Raw genomic sequence first — 17,672 nt, forward strand, 5'->3', positions numbered from 1 at the left:
TTGCATGCACCACACAGCAGTGCAGATTAGGCAAACAGCCACAAACATGGATGTGTGGATCAAATTTGTGAAATATTTTATAAAGAAATAATGCAGGGAGTGGTTGAAGTGGACACTTTATAACTCACATTTGCTAAGGTTTGTCAAGTGATTTTTCAAAACTTCATAAAGTGATATTTCTAGAGCCAAACAACCTAATCCTTATAGGAATAGCGTTTTTACAGTGTACATAGCTGTGTTCCTATGAGGGTTGAGGAAGATTTGTGAATGAAACGAATCCCAGTGAGGGCAGATAGTGTCAATGTAGCATTTTCCCTCAATCATGCTTTTTATGTTTTTTCATGCTTTTTGATCTACTACGCTTGAAATAGAAATTACACTTTTATTTACTTTTGATTTTACCATATTGTGCAACTCTAATAAGGTGTAATATTGGACAAAAAAAGATTTAGGGTTGTATACGGTCTGTAAAAGTTTCCCCAGGACAGCATGCATACAGTAAGGGTGAAACACACAGAGGAATGTAAGTTTCTAGTAGTTACCACAGGAGTTGGCAGAGTCACCATGAAACACATATAGCTGTGCCTTAGTTACAGCACAGTGGGAACCTGTCTGAGTAATCAGATTGCTTTGCTAAAAGTGTGTGTTGTGTAACTGAGTCAGTAGAACAGAACACTCAACATCCACGTTAAAACATGCAGTAAAAACAGGCTTGTAACGTTTGCTGTCTTAAATGTGACTTCAGAGTTGTGTAAAAGTTAACTTTAAGTAGCATTCAGTGTTTGTTTTCACCACTGGGATTTGGGAGATCTCTGCGCTATTAGATACATCATTTACGTTTACAGCCCACTGGCCGGCTCGCGTGCCCTATGAGGTTGGAATAACTCAGCTAACAGAGATGTTCGGAGCATGACTGCATCACTCTCTTTCTGTTCCACTTGCAACAGTGAATCTCTAATCAAAGGTGCCCTTACATTTTTGGCCTGACAGCCAAAACAGAACGTACAACAAACACCTTATGTGTTCTAGTCAAGTCCGGACAAAAGTAGTTGAATGACCCATTTCTTGTCCCAAGTAAACACATGGAAGGTAAGGTGCAGTAAATTATAAATATATTCCTACTTCTATGTTACATTTAGAAGATACACCAAATGTTGAAGTCAAACTTATTTGTTAGATTCTTGTTCAAATGCAGTCCTATTAGAGTTTAAAATTCTTGGACCTTACAAGTAAATGTCTGGTCTGCTTGTCCAAAAGACACTTATTTCTTAAAGTTCGACAGTTCATAATGTCTACTGTTATGCCTCATTATTTATTTCCATTTGGACATTAAGATTGTTGTCTGAATAATGGCTCAAATAAGCGAAAGTCTGAGTTTCTCTCCCTTCTGTAGCACTTGACAGCAGTTGGCTTGCCTTATTAAGCATTACTGCCAGTAGATTACCAGGCTGGCGTCCCAGTTACAGTCAGTTCAGAGGTGATTTGCTGGTCACTGTCGTTTTCATCCCAACTTCTTAAAATAGCTTAATCTTCTCCTACTTTTATTTTGCCCTTAGCCTCTTTTTGCCTCCCTGCCAATTCAACTTTCCATTTCTCATCTTCCTACTTGCTCTCCTTGCTTCCCTGGCAAAATCACAGTATTTATAAGGTGCCTCACTGACACTTTTTATTACCCGTCCTCATCATGTTCCTTTTCTTCCCCTTATTCCTCCCCATTCTCTGCGTGATTCACGGTATCCGATACACATTACGGTACCGGTAACTAACAGCAACCTACCCTTTTTGCACTCATCTATCTTACAAATCCAGACTTTCTTGTGAAGCTCTTGGAAATTTAGATAAAGTCTTAACACTGAAAAGGTGCATTTCTATTGAAAATTAATAATATATAGAGTAAAGCAAATACTACTGGTGTCTGCATAAAATAAATGTTGTGTCTGATAAGCAAACACATCATTATGCACGATGAAGCTAAAACATGCAACTATAGGAACAAGAAGAAAAAATAATTTAGGTAGGGACTTTAAAAATACATAGATATTTATTGGTTTTTAATATAAATACAAAGAAAGTTAAACACCAGCTATAGAAAAAATATCATAAAGACCTTTATCTTAATATATATTCATATAATGTATATTAAGGTACAGGAAATACTTCCAAGTCGATCCAACTCAAGTCCATAAGGTGACAGGGTTCTCAGGCGGGGAATCCAATAGTCAGGGGCATTTCCAGAGGGGTGTAAAAAGTAAAACGTAAAACCTCCAAGTTACCTCCTCATGGTGGGAAGTGATACCTTCTAAATTTCAATAAATCTTCCAGTGGTAGGGTGATGGAATTCAGCAAAATCTGCTGCTGCAATACAAGTTTTCAGTGCTCTAAACATCTTTCCAACATATGACTTAGCACAAAGACATTCTGATAAGATAAACAACCAACTTAGTGTGACATGAAATAATTACTTTTAGAATTGCTTTACCTATGTATTTTTAAAACTGCAGTAAGTATACGGCCTTGAGCTGGCACTAACTGAGGAGGAGTAAATATGAGTGTACCATGTGGTCTCTCAGGTTTTTACCTCTTATATATATCATTAGAACTCTTTCTTTGGATGGCAGTGTTTGACTGAGATCTGAAACCTCATCGAAATAAAAGAGAAGTGCATATGAAGCCAGAGTGTGTACGATACTTTCTTCCTACTCTCAAGTCTACTTCCAGTGATCCACACGTCACTAAAATAAGGCGTACATTGGGACTTTTTGCTGCCTAGAAAACCAAAACAATACACTAAAAGATGCTAAAATGTTGCTGTCATTTTTCACCACCTATTCTGCATCTTAGCACATCTCCACTGGTTGGCTCTCTCTGCTGCCAGGCTGTCAGATGTCAACAATGCCGCTTTTACCTTTTTTGTTAAGTTAATCAGACAGATGGGCTGGAGTCTGTCTTGCTCCAACATGCTACCCCTTCACTGCCAGTAAACAGCACTTTCACATTTCACCGGGATGGAGTGGAAGGGTGTGTGTTCAATTAGTGGCATTTTATATCACTACCAGCGCCCCAAAGGACCTACCATTCGTCTGCACTCTAACCTGTCATTCCACAGCACAAACACCACACACACACAGCACACACACTACACACACACACACACACAGTCGGATACCTCTCTGATTAACTTTCAGCCTGTAAATGTTAAATTGAGACAACTCAATAATTAACTTCATAAATGAAATATGCTCCAATTTCTATTAATGCATATTCAGAAAAGAATGGGGTGATTTCCTTCTAAAATAAATATGCATTACATTGATTTTATGTCAGTATTTGAAGTCCCCCTCCACACAAAAATATGTTTCCTTCTTCTTCCTACAATTGAATGTTTGAACTTCACTGTGCAGAATGTGACACTAGGAGAAGTGTGATGTAGAAACTTGAAGCCACCGCTGCACATACACTGAGAATGGACTTTACAGTGAAGTAGGAGACATCTTGTGTGCAGCAGGAAAAGAAATTAACATTTGCGTAATCATAGATTCTGAAATTGTTAATGAGTTTATGCCTTTTTAAGGATTTTAATGTGGAAATGATACTTTATTATTATCAGACACACATTATTGCTCCAAGCAGACTATTTGTATATGTCATTATACATGTCTGTCATCCATGATGAACTCTAATTTGCTATATTTCCAAATATTTTTGTCAATGATCTTAATGCAGGAATATCAAATGTCTGTTTGCCTTGAAGCGATGAGGCTGGTGTTGTAGTGTTATGTTTGTTTGAATTGGCCTGCAGGTCTGTGCTGTTAACAACCATTGATGCGCACACACAAATACAAAACAACACTTGTAGTATTCAGTCACATACTCATGCAGACAGGAGTGTTTCAGGTTAACTGAGAGGTGCACACACTCACACACACACCTGCTGTTGGATAAACAATTGTCTGTTGTGTCCCCCTCTGTTAGACCAGCTTGTCTGAGGCCGCTGTTTCATGTCTGTTAGGTTAGCACATGTACACACAGATAGATGCTCTTGCTGCGTGCACTGGTGTGTAGCGCTGCCTGCGCCAGGGGCATCCCCCAGAATTTTTTCATAGGGGTGGCCAGATGGGGCCACTGGAAATCCTGGGGTGGCACACCAAGGGAGGAAGGGGACGGAGTGTGACAGTGAAGGCTGGATGCGTTTGTTATTTGCAACCCTGTAAACTGTAAACTTGATCCAGCATATTTAAACATTATACCTTATACATTGTCTCCGGATGAAGGATACGTGGAAATCAGTTTAGTTTTTGGCTAGCTCCTCCTCCGGAGCAGGTTAGGTGTGTAAATTACCACGGGGATCTAACAGATTAAAAGAAAGCCACCTTCATGATATTGAAAACTCTCGCTTTAGGCTCAAGATACCTCGCTTACCCATTCATCTTGCTCACTCCTCTTCATGTCCATACAAATATTGCAAAACCTCACATTTTACGAGACAGTCGATCAGTCATTAATCACATCACAGTCAGTTGCTGCCATCCAGTACATCACTGCTGGGGAAACCTGTCTGTGCTGCTGCTAAGACGCCTCCACACTGAGGCTGATTATCTGCATCAATCCCTCAGGAGTTAAAAGCTCAGAAGGCATGAGTCTGCAGCTTCTACCTGTAGCTCCCACACACTGAATGCAAGAGACGCAAACGTAACCTCAGGGCAGCTCTTCCATCTTATAGATCTGCCCTCTCACATTTGTGCCTACTCGCCGTGCACTTTACATTAGGTGCATTTCTACATGCAGCAACTCTAAGCTTCAACACAAGCTTGTGGCAGATTAACAGCTTCAGTGAGCGCGGAGAGCAGGTGAGACGAGGATCTTGGCAATTTACCCAGCTCTATTTTCTAGGGGATGATTAGCACAGGTATTTTGGACTCAGAGAGGGAAATGGGCAAACACACTGATGGCGGAAGAGCTTGGAAAGTTTGATACATGATACTCAATGAGAAAAGTTGCATGAATATTTTTGGAAAAAACAAAAGATTTGTAAAGTAGATTTGTCCAGATTGTATTGTTTCTGAGAAACAAGGAGGTTTTTGGAGTTTGTGGGGGTTGTTTGGGAATTACATAATACTCTTCCTGTGTGTGAGTAGGGCTTTAGAGAAGGATGAAAGCACAAGCGGATAGAGAAAGGAAAGAAGAAAGAATGAATATGAGCAGATAGGAGAGTGAGATGATGAGCAGATGAGGGAGGGATAATGTTAGAGGGGCGAGGGGTCTGGACACTGACCTAATGGGTCTTGAACTTCCTAAGCTGAAAATATGAAAAGAGCAAAAGGAGTGAGCGTTACTAACTTGCAAACATTTCTTCTTTTCAAAGTAAAACATTTTTACTTCTGCCTTCTGTGATCATTTTGATTTGACCCAAAAAGCTTCTGCTGTGTCTGTTAAATATAATGCAGGTCTTGTGATGGTGGCTCGGGTGGAGTTTTGTTTTTTGCATTAGTTTGCATTCTTCCATGGTTGGCGGGATTACATTTATTGAATAAAAGCTCTGTAAAGAATAAAAAATGAAAAAAGAATCTTTAATTCTATTTTATTTTCTATTAAATTTCTACTAAATTAGATAACAAGAAAAGAGAGATGAGTGTACTGATAGTTCAGCCAGTAAAGCCATGGCTGTACTTTTTATATTACACATGCACTACATCTGTTCTATACTGACAAAGTAGACAAGACAGTGGTATAAAGGTTTTGTTTCACAGCAGGGGTTTATAGAGGTGCATCCTCTGTTGTCAAAGCCAGGTTTCTAGGAAGTTCTCATTCTAAAATGCTCAGAGAACATCAGAAAAGGTCTTTCCTTTGTTATTACTTTATCTGTTTGTTCATTCAATTTTATTTATCAATACTAGTAGTACATTAGTAACTAATACCAGTTTATAATGTGCATCGTTGGATGTTTCAGTGTCAGAAATTTACAGGAATAAGTGTCCTTAATATCCAAAGGCAAAGTTCAACATTTTTCTCATTCACTTTTCTTGTGTTCTTCTTGTGTTTAGCTGGAAATGGACAGGCACAGGTATGTGCTTTTTGTAAAAACACTGACATTTGTAATCATATGTTAAAGAACGCACAGCAGTGTTGGTGAGGTGCCGACCGTGATAAAAGCACAGGTGTTGGGGGAAGACAGTGGCACACTTGTTGCTATGGTGCAAAAAAATGTTTTAATAATATACCAAGTCTTCTTCATGGTATTAAATGATGAAAGTATATGTCACTGTTGTGTGATCTCATTAGTGAATGTCTGCCAATGCAGAAAAAAAACGTCTGAAGAACGTAAAACTTGTAACTACATGACTCAAATACATATATTTGTAGCTCACACCCACAGCTTATTTTCATGTTACATGATAACTTATGTTGATCCCAGTAATGATGAAACACTTAAACCACTCCCTTTTAACCCTTATTATTGCTTGCTTCTCCTCCTTTCATCCTTTCCTTCACGTCTTCCCTCACTCCCTCTCTTGTCCCAACAACCAACCCCTCTTCTTCTCTGTCCTTCGCCACTGCCTGAGGTGAAAGATTATCCAAATGATTCTGACATTTGTATAAAGGAAACTGGTCCTTTTCTGTGTAATTTTATGAAGACGTTGGAGCTAACACTTTAATACCTGCCTCATCAAGCCCTGGCCTGTCTTCAAATGTCTGTCTTGCGTGTCAGTGACAGTAAATCAAGGTGGATAAAACATTTCATCCTTAGTCATGTGGTGGCTGATGTGCTGTCATAACAGTGATACAGCCTTAATCACACTGTTATGGTCAAGTCTTAAGGCTAATCTTTGAATTTACTGGTCAATTCACAAGCTCTGGGTAGTGACTGAGAGGATGAGATAGCAGGTGGAAGTGGCTAAAATAAACTTCCTTCGCAGGGTGTTTGACAAAGTATCTGTCAGTCCACAATATTGTTGTATAGTATGAATTTTTGCGATGTGGCTGCCAGAAAAAAAAACCTTGTACTTTTCTCCATTATGTCCATGTTTATTTATTGATGTGTTCAAGTCTGACATGGATCTGCGTTTTGTCAGGCTCACTTGTATCTAACTTCAAGGGTGCAGTCAATTTGAATTTATCAGCATGTGTGAGATGATGAAAATTACCATTGGCTATGGGGATAAATCTACATGTTATAGTTGGATAGAAGAAGGAAGTAACTAAAGTAAACTAGGAAGTAAAAATGACTTCCTAATTCCCAGCCACCAGCGTCCAATTGTTTGATGCTTGTCTACGGTTGCACTCTCACAAGCTGTCTTGCTCTGCAGATTAAAAAGTTCTCCAGAGCAAAATACAAAATGTAAAAGCTTGCTCCTACAGAGGTTTTAAAGCTTCATACCTGAACAGCAAATGACTGAAAAAGAAACAAAAATGAAATAAAATGACACACTTACACTGATGGAAATAATGTTTAATTTAACAAGTAACACCAGCAGCTTGAATTCTATGCTCATGTGTCAGGCACTGTATTGAGTGCAGGTAACCTCCTTCTTTGTCAGCACTCAGAGCCCAGTACACGTAAGCGTTATCTGGCATTTGCATTGATGAAAAATGTTGTTCCTTCAGATGCGTGTGAGGTGGCCAACTGAAAAACATGACTGAAATGTCTCCTGTGTCCCACTGTCAGAGTCTACAGCCACAGTGAGGCAGTTCATGCTTTGAGCTAAATGCTAACTTCTGCATGCTAACACCCCCACTAATGACAATGCTAACATGCAGGTAATGTTTACAATAAGTACAACTCAGGCTGATGGAAATGTTTTACAGATACTAACTAAAGTATATGAATAAAAGTTGAGGGTCGGTAGGCTTCATCATCTGGAGACCATGGATATCTCTACCAAATTTCATGGCAATCCATCTGATAGTCATTCAGCCTGGATCAAAGTGGTGGACCAACCGACCAGCATCTCCAAAGCCACGCTAGTACAGCAGAAGCTGATTTCACTGTGTTTATTAAGCATTTTTGATCATGTATTGAACACATCTAGTGGGGGAAACGTTCTTACACACGGTATCTTTTTAAATAATTTTAATGATTAAGTATCAGCACCAAAACAAGGTCCTGTTTGTTATTGTTTAGGCGTGTGAAGCAGACTGCAAAGATCAATCTTGTTTTATTGTTCCATTTATCATTCAGGCAGATTTTTGGCTGGAGAACTGGCAGCTGGCAACAGAAAATGCCAGAAAACATTTAGCCAATATTCATGTTAAATTAATGGGAGTCACATGGGGTGATGTGGTGGTGCAGGAAGACAAAGCCCCAAAACCCTGCATTCCAGTTTCACCCAGTTCTGTGACTATTTTCAGGCCACAGTACCATCTGAATGTCACATGAAAAATATATTTTCCTTGAGCAATTATCCATTTAAGTGTGAAGCACAACGCTCAGAGGCACACGGTGAATTTCTTGTAAACATGCTTACTGCTGTGTCGAATCCCTTCTTTTTTGAGCAGAAAAGTAGTTTTAAGCTAAATTGTGCGCTTACAAAAGAGATGCTGATACCTCGCCCTAAAAACGACAAGCTGGTAATGAGCACCAGTTCCGAATTTCCTGTCCTCATCACAACTTCACAGAATCTCTTATGACCTGTAGATGAATGTGAGGAACAGTTCCCTGAGGCTTCAAATGTTTCTTCTTGCCCAAACCTGCTCCTTTAGTAATTTACCGTATGTATACAGTGCACACTCTGAACACACTCTGAATCAGATGCAGTGGAAGCAAAGTTTCGAAGAGTGGATAATAAAAGATTACATGGCCCTTTCTGGGTTGACCTCTTTTGGCTAATGGAACAAATCCACCAGAAAATTTTGAACTTGCTCAGACCTCAAGCTAGAGGCAATGCTGCTTTCCGTATTTCTGGAAAGTTTTGACATTTTGGAGAAACAAAGTTGTCAGCTAGGTTTAAACCTCCTCCGATACCAGTGTCAGCTGACATCTGGGTCAACAGTTACACAGAGAGTGAAGGTTGGGGTATGCTTGAAACTAACTAGTTTATACAGAGAGTTGTTTAAACACGTCTACAGGCAAAAGTGTTTGTACCTGTTCCAAAAGGCCATATTCGAAGCTGAAGTAAAAAGTTTGTCATTATAGAAAGGGGAGAGACATGTTGGATCGTACAAATGGGAATAACTTTAATTATTTGTGATGTTGCACTTGGTTATTCACACAAAATTTGATGGATGAAGTAAAGAATGAAAAAAATCCGAAATTACACTTTTATGAATCATTCATATTCAGACGCATATTGTATTATGTAGCAATCCATCATGGTTTTAAAGAACTGAAAGTAGTGGTTATGCACCTGAAGCTGTTTGGTAACTGCCAAAACGCCACAAAAAGTATAACTTATGTTCAGTTACAACATTTAACAGTTAGCTCTAAAAGTTAGTAAGCTAACAGCCATCCATAAATTAATACAAACACATGGAAGAGTCGCATTTATAGACAACTGTCTCAAGAGATGGCAAGAAATGACGGTTAATTTCAGTGTAACTTTCAAAGGGGACAGAGGCTACTTCATAGATTGATTCTGTGTCTTGGAGAGACATATGCATTCACACCTTCTCAACATCTGAGACAACATTCATCTGAGAATGAATCTTTTCAATCTGTCTATTGCCTATAGGTGCATTCACACCTTTTTGAGACTGAATAGCACGACCAATATGCATCACTGTAGTAAGTGGGCACGGTTGTCAGATTGATGTTTCAGAGGTGTAGGGGGAGGGGGTTTTCAGATGCTAGTCGTGTTTTCATCAAAATGCATCGACATTTTTAACCAAATTTCAAGTAAATCAACAAGAGGGAGCAAGAGGAAACAGCTCATGTTTGCTACGTCAGAACTTATTCAGAAAAAGTGTTTCCATCTCCCTTTAACCAGATTGTTTGTTTGTTTTTCAAAACAAAAGACATCACAGCATAGTCTTCCCAAATACCTGCTTTCCATCAGTCATCCACCTTAATGCTGCCCAGCCATGTTTAGAGATCTCAGTCTCAGCTACTGTAACAAAAGAAAATGAATCCAGTCCTGTGTGAGTCCAGCCAAAGAAAAAGGCAGACAGGGAAACACGCAACAAGCAGACAGACAAAGTTTGTCTTTCCTAATCAACTCTTTGGTCACGCATTCAAACACAGTATAGAACAGAGTGTGTCTGTAAATAGATTCACCTTGATGCCTTTGAAACAGGTGGACAGATATCCTGACAATCTGTGGCTGCACACCAATATATTTTATTGCATTTTATCTTTTGGCAGCATTAACATCTGTCAGCTTTGTTCTCACACATACACTTTGACTTTCATTGACTAAATGTATTTCCTAACCCTTCGTGTAAGCAACACCTAATTATAAGCCTAACTCTAAACTGAAGTCCTTGTCCTAAAATAACTTCTTGTAGAGGTGAGGACGGGCAACATGTCCTCAGTGGGGAGGTGTTTCCTCATTTGTTCCTACAATAAGCATAGAAACACAGCGCATATACACACATACAGCCTCATTATCACCCTGCCCAATGAGAAAGTTATTGCTCACCCACTGTGCTTTGTTAGCCTTCGCGAGCCAGAATGTCAACATCATAAACTACAGTGAGCTTTTATGGCAGTGATTATGGCAGCAGGAGGGGAAATTAATTTGTCTGACTAGATGCAGTTTTCACAGGCCAGGCGCCTGATTTACAAAGATATTACTAGTACATTTGGATTTAATTACCAAAGCAGATGCAAAGAAGTTGAGTGAAAGCTGGTTTTGTCGTGTTGCACTAAATCATCATGATTTTAATTTCTCAAATGCCTTCCTCTCCCATTTATCAGATGTAGGACCACAAGTCACCACAAGTAGGTTTTGGTGAGTAAAGGTACTTCTAACTAAGTCGTAGAGCAGATGAATACATTGCTAATACACTGTAAAACACAATAACTTAGGTCAACTCAAACTGTTTGAGGAAACAAACGGTTTAACCGTTAAGTTAATTATATAAATTCCATTCAGTTAATTGAAGTTACACTGATTTAAAATGTGTGACCAGAAATGATTTGAATAAAGTATCTTAACTGCATCTTCTTTATACAAATCTTACCACTTTTACTCCACTGAAGCAAATTATTACATTTCCTGTCAAAATGTAATTATGTGACAAACATCAAATCTTTATACTTTGGGTGATCATAAAGAATTACTTGGATAACAAATAAACTGAAATTAAAAAAATAAAAAAATAAAAATCCTAAGCTATAGAGCATTTCAATACTATTTTTGTATTGATATAAAGTCAACTTAAAGAAAATGAGCCAGTGGAACAAACTGGAATTATATCGCCTGTACTTAAAATACTGCACACATTTAAGTTCACTCAAAACAACTGAGTTGCTTCAACAATTCATTTTTGATTTGGGTTTAGTTCAATGAGTTACTCCAATTTTTTTGGAGGATTAATTTATGTTAACTTACTTATTTTCTTAAGATGTTTTTTCTTAAGAAGTTTTTACAGTGTTGGTGGGAATATAGTATAGTTCAATAGGGGATAATCACAACTGCTTCTCTGAAGGGAGGGTTATTTCAGGCTGAGGAGCGGAGTCACAAGGCACATAAAACAGCCCCAATATTAATAAACTTTACAGCACCCAGATGTACTTCTAATTAATAACCCTCTGAACTCCAAGCAGTTTCTGGGCGATTTTTGCTCCTGTCACATTCTTAATCACTGTGGGTTTGTTTTTCTCTGCAGTATAAGTCCTGCATCTCTATGGAAACATCACAATCATGGCTAGAAGTAGGGAGAACTCAATAATGTCTTTTGTGCAGTATAACACAATTATAATGCCATAAATCATAAAAAGAGAAAACATGTGAGTCGAATTTATTTGCTAATTTCTTTGACAAAAACATTTTGTCCACAAATATTACCAATATTGAAAAAAAGACTAACTGTATATCGGTGCAAGAAATCTTCCCCCGCTATCTCTGCAGTACAGTCTAATTGGCACATATGGCACATAATTTAATGATCTTTACAGGATCTGGTAAGTGCAAACAGTCCGTTGTTGGTGACATTTTAAATGATACATGTAGAATAAAGAGATTTAATGAAATATCACTATTTTAAGCTTAGATTCGGTTGCTTTTCCTGGCGAAAGTGCCCGTCCTACATGATACGGTCAAGGCCCATCTGAAATTTGAAAAAATAACGATCATAACAATCAACATCTGTTCTTACAGTTACTGGCTATGATAAATGGTGTTGTTGATATTTTAAAGAAATACGCATTTCAAACCTGCTGACGGGTTATAGGTATATAGATATAGATGGTGTATTTTATTAGTGAAGTTTTTATTTAAAATATTCAAATTCCTTTCCGAGCTTTAGTGCTAATACTATCTTTGTGCTAGTGTCTGAGCTGTTTTGTGTGGAAGTTCACCACCACTTATGGCTTAATAATTAAATCAGTAATAATGAATTTAAACCCTCTTTTTTTCAGTCCATGAATCTCATGTGACAGAATAAAGCATTTTTTTAAAGGGGGGCTCTGTCGATTTAACACATCAGAGTCTATTGGGAGTCTTGGGGAGTACTATTGCAGTTGTCTTTTGTGGCTCCAGGGGGAGCTGTGTGAAGTCTGAAAAATGTCCTCGAGTGATGTCATTTGAGTCAGCATGGGTTGAGTCTGAAAACTGCAAGTTTTAAAATGGAAAAAATCAGGGGGTATGAAGTGAAAAAGAAGTGAGCTTTCCAGACTACTGCAGCCCAACTGCAGCTACATTAGTTACTACAAGCATACAGTCCCTGACAAGAGGTGGATCCTTTGCTCGCTTGGAGTACGAAGTTGGACCTTAAGTGCCCCTCAAACTATATGTTCTATCAGATTTTTTTTTTAGCAAGAGAAAATTGGGCTTATTTCAGACCCCCAAACAGTTTTTGAAATAATTTTGAGTGCCAAAAGCGAAGATCTGCTGAAAACGATCTCTAATGTTCACAGCTTGGTAAAGCCACTTGAGTCAGTTTTTGCAAAGACAAGTCTTGTCGCCTTGTCATATAGATGCCACTCCAATCCTAGATTACAGCCCTCACCATAGTGATCATATAATTGATTTAATCGCCGATTAGGTGGGTGTGTATAGCACAAAGCAAGCCCGCAGCACCACCAGACCTTTCACATCAGACTTGCACACTTGGACCTCCTGACAAGCATAGCCAGGAGACTCACGTCCTGGAGACCCAAAGGCGTTTGATTAGGTTAGAAGGAGGGCTGGGTGGGAGACGGCGCAGAGTGCGCGACTGCTGAGTGTGGCGGACACCTCAATGGTGGCTGCTCAGCGTCAGCAGTACAAGCAGAATAAGAAGAAGATTTTCGAAGGAGACTGGAGAGGATTTGACAAGCCGCACGCCGGATGATAGCTGGCGGCGCGGGCGGCGCGTGCCGCAGGCGGCAGGGGGTGCGGCCTGTGCCGCGTCCGCCGGCGGGGGCGCGCAGGTGGCGCAGACCCCGCAAGAAACTGCTCGGCGGGAGACGAGGGACCGTTGTCTGCGTCGAGAAATAGTGAAGCAGCCCTTTCCATCTGGCCAGGCAGAGCTCCACCGGCCTGGTCACGTCAAGTCCGTTCAAGCCAGAAGACAGTTTGTAGAAATTCTCTTCGGAAATGGCCCTCCATGGTTGGAAGTCAGTGCCCAGAGAACCAAGCAGCCTAAGAGGCAATAAAATGGAAACGTGTGGCCATTTGCCGAAGGGCCACGAGCCTGCTAAAAGGAATGGATGCTGGAAAAGTGGCAAAGCTTCGGGTTTGAATACATCCACAGGCCGCCGCAAGATATTGCAGGAGACCACTTGGACCCGCCATGGATCCGAGATTCACCAGGAAAACAGTTAAGTTTGGGGCGGAAAATCATCAGGTGCTTGGACTCCAGTCATGGGGTTCGCGAGAAGGATTTGCCAGGGGTTGAAGGCAATATCATATAGCCGTAAAATATCATAGAAGATTAGGCGTACCTCTTAGCAATCCGCAACCATAAAAGGGGTCAAAGGTTTGCGACAGGGGGGTTGGCGTCCCATCGCATTCTGTCCAGTCTCTACATCAAAGTTCCTCAAGGCGAGAAGATCAAGGTGCTCCAGGACTGGCCAGCCAGTCACCAGGGACAGTGAACATCACTGAGGCATTCTGGGTAGGAAATGAAGAGAGAAGCAGAGACGAAGACCAAGAATCTTGCATGAACTTCTGGGAGGCATGTGAAGACTGCTTGGCTTTTGGCTAGTTCTGGGTAATGGACTATCCAAATTAAATATGTATGAATCATTGTCGAAACTGCGGGATGCGGAGTCCTTCAAGGCTGATGGAAGTCTATACAAGATATTAAATAGGTGGTATCTGACAGCACCACACTTAATTCACCTGATGTTATGCAAGCATATTTTTGTATCTTAAAGTAATTATTTGTAATTTTCAACATTACTCTTTCTGTTAGGCACAGAAACTTTGTGTCTTGCCAATCTGACTTTCTGTGTTCATAAATTAGCAGATCTTTTCTTCAGGAAGGCAAATTATTGCCTGAGGTATATTAAACCATAATGGTTCGGAGGGTTTTAGCTTTTAATCAGCCATTTCTAGAAGAAAGACAATGGTAATTGAGACACGTCAGTATAAGCTGTTGTTTCTACAAAATGGATAAGTGTCAGGGACTGTAGCATAGCACACCTGAATCGCTGACAGAATTGTCTGTGGAGGAGCTGCATTATGGGCAATGTAGGCACCAGGTTTTGTCAAGGAAGAAGAATGTGTGGAATAAAAAAAATGTTCTGCTGCATCAATTTTGATCCTTTTTGTTTTAAACTGTCCATTGTGAGTCTGGCAGTGTTATATGAGTGCACTGCAAAATGTTGTCATCCTCTCTATTTTGCCCTAAGCAAACTCTATAATTTTTTTCAAGCAGAGTGAAGCAAGTGTGAAGGTGCAAGTGTGTGTTTGTGCAAACCTGTGTGTATGTGTCTTTTTTCCTTTTTCTGAACCATTGATTATAAGGTGACATTGCTGCAGAACAGATGCCCCTCCCTCCTTCCATCCAACAGCTGTACCATTAAGCCATAACATTGCTGATGGGAACGAATTACCTCTTTCCGTTTACAGCTGTCTGTTTGTCCCTTACCTCTTTTCTCCTCTTCTGTCTGGAAGGCATTCGAAGGGAAGGGAAGGTTTAGCAAACATGCATGTGTGTGTTGGATTGCAACATATACATAAAATACACACCAACACCTGCTTATCTGTGGAAATACCATAATTATACATAAAAAAGCATGAAGAAAAGCATGCAAAAAACTTGTTTGTTTGTACTGGTGTTTATGATGAAGATAGCGGAGCATTTACTGGTGATAACACTACCACTTTACTGAAGCTTGGTGACCATCAACACTTGTTGATTAGAAATTATGATCTGCTTTTGCGCAGACATACAAAAAACATTAGAAAAATGGGAACTTAGGGTGACACAACAAAGTGTGTTTATGACGTGTGTGTGAGACAATTTTCATGTAAATGTTTCCATGCAATACTCTGAACAGAATCATGAGTGTTTAATGGCCACATGGTATTTTGTCATGTAGCAGCACGTTAGTTCCCATAACTGTTTGTTCCTACCAAAACAGACACACACAGACACACTACTGCTGCTATTTACTTTGTGGTAACCAAGTTCAAAACAAGGATTCCCACAAAGCCTCAAAGACTTTCATAACTTGAAACCCAAGAGAAAATTGAACAATCCATGTCAGGCAAGTTCACAAGAAGTGTCTTTTTTCTGTGATCTCTAAGCGTCTAAGTGGATTAATGGAAATTTTTTTGCAAGGGATGATGAGATCATGATCCAATACAAGTCAATACAATCACGTGCTGTGGGTTTTAAAGTATCTTGGTAGTGGTCCATGAGCTGTGTGTCACAGCCACTGCTGCAGCTCCAACTGCTGACTGTGTTGATAAACTGCCAAATCAGCAACCAGCCTATAATAACCTTAACCTTAACTTGTTCTACGAAACCTGCACACACCTGTCTCTTTTCACCTCATCCGGTATCTTTGCCTCTCCCTTGCTCCTTCAACTCTCACATGCCCCCCTGAGAAGGTGTAACTTACTGTCTGAAAACCTCTGGTATAGACGGACTAATGTTTGAATTATTGTTAATTAAGAAAGAAGTTCTAATTTCTGTCAAGAAGGAAAGCGGAGGTATAGCATATCTCTTAAAAGTTACTCTCTTTCTGTCTTTGCAGATCTTACAGGTGAATCTAGTGATGTCCATCCTGCTGTATGTGATGGTCCTCGTGTACCTCTATGGTATCCAGGCGACCAACATGGACAGCAGTCGCCAGGGGCAACAGCAGCAGCAGCAGCCAAGTCCTGACCCCTTAAACTCTCTTATCATCCAGCTACTTCAGGCCGACTTGACCAGGGGGAAGACCAGGGGGAATCAGAGCCAGCAGGGGAAAAGGAACACTGAGCCCCAGGACACGCTGCCTCCTCTCCTCAGTGCAAACTTTCCTTTAGAGGAGCAAGGCGATGCGGAGCAGTGGGGGATGGGTGGTCGCAGCATAGGGAGCAGTGACGCCGTGATCGACCAGCAGGTTATGCTGTTGAACACGGACCTTCTCAGGCAGCACAAGCGGTACAACTCACCTCGGGTGCTGCTGAGCGACCGGCCGCCATTGCAACCGCCGCCGCTGTACCTTGCTGACGATTTCGTGAGCGGTGGACTAGACGGCGGGGCGGCGGGAAACAAGACACGAAAGAAGCGTTACGCTGAGCACAAGAGCTATCGCGGGGAATATTCTGTGTGCGACAGCGAGAGCCAGTGGGTGACTGATAAAACCCAAGCAGTGGACACCAGGGGGGACCCCGTCACTGTTCTGGCCAAAATTAAAACCAGTGCCACGCAGGACATCAAACAGTACTTTTATGAGACGCGCTGTCGGACCCCCAGGCCTTTCAAAGGCGGCTGCAGGGGCATTGATGACAAGAACTGGAACTCACAGTGCAAGACCACGCAGACATATGTTCGAGCACTGACGCAGGTTCGCAATTCAGTTGGCTGGAGGTGGATACGCATAGACACCTCCTGCGTCTGTGCATTGTCAAGGAAACGTCATAGGACGTAAACAAAACAACACAAGCCCTGCTGGGGACTACCTGTTTGGAATTCTACTTCCTGTATAGGATTTTATTTCCTGTTCACAGTGCTCACTATCACAGGATTATGTTTCATGGTGGTGAAGAGCAACATTCTGCTATAAAATGAAACTTCTACTGAAGAAATCTTTGGGTCCATTTAAATGATATTTCATGTGTGCTGCAAATCCACAAGCCGGTGCAGAACCGCTGTTACGGAAGAACTTGTTTGAGAGGGGTTGGGGAGGGAGGGAGTGAGTGTGTGAGGGGGGGACTGTACATATAAATTATTTAAATTATACGAAATGCATGTAGTTTATACATGTTTATCTATCTATATATGACGTATGAATATATTTGTTATTTGTTATTTATTGAAAGAAGTCTTCTTCAAAAGGAAAAAAAATGTCTATAAAAGAAATGAAACAAGCTATGAACTCATTGTGAGACTATAATACAGAGCTGGGCTGCAAAGGTGCTTCACAGTAAGACTTT

The 17,672-nt window shown here is 40.5% G+C and overlaps 1 protein-coding gene across 1 annotated transcript in view; it reads left to right on the forward strand.

Moving 5' to 3' along the window:
- ntf3 (neurotrophin 3) overlaps positions 1-17,435 on the forward strand; it is a 35,927-nt gene extending 18,492 nt beyond the window's left edge. Inside the window, exon 2 of the mRNA XM_035679758.1 lies at positions 16,286-17,435. Within this exon, the coding sequence (XP_035535651.1) occupies positions 16,286-17,167 (882 nt within the window). The 3' untranslated portion in view covers positions 17,168-17,435. The remainder of the gene's footprint in view (positions 1-16,285) is intronic.
- The last annotated feature ends 237 nt before the right edge of the window (positions 17,436-17,672 follow it).

This window comes from Morone saxatilis, unplaced genomic scaffold (genome assembly GCF_004916995.1).
Source record: "Morone saxatilis isolate NCDOM2014 unplaced genomic scaffold, NCSU_SB_2.0 Contig10, whole genome shotgun sequence".
NCBI classification, from domain to species: domain Eukaryota; kingdom Metazoa; phylum Chordata; class Actinopteri; family Moronidae; genus Morone; species Morone saxatilis.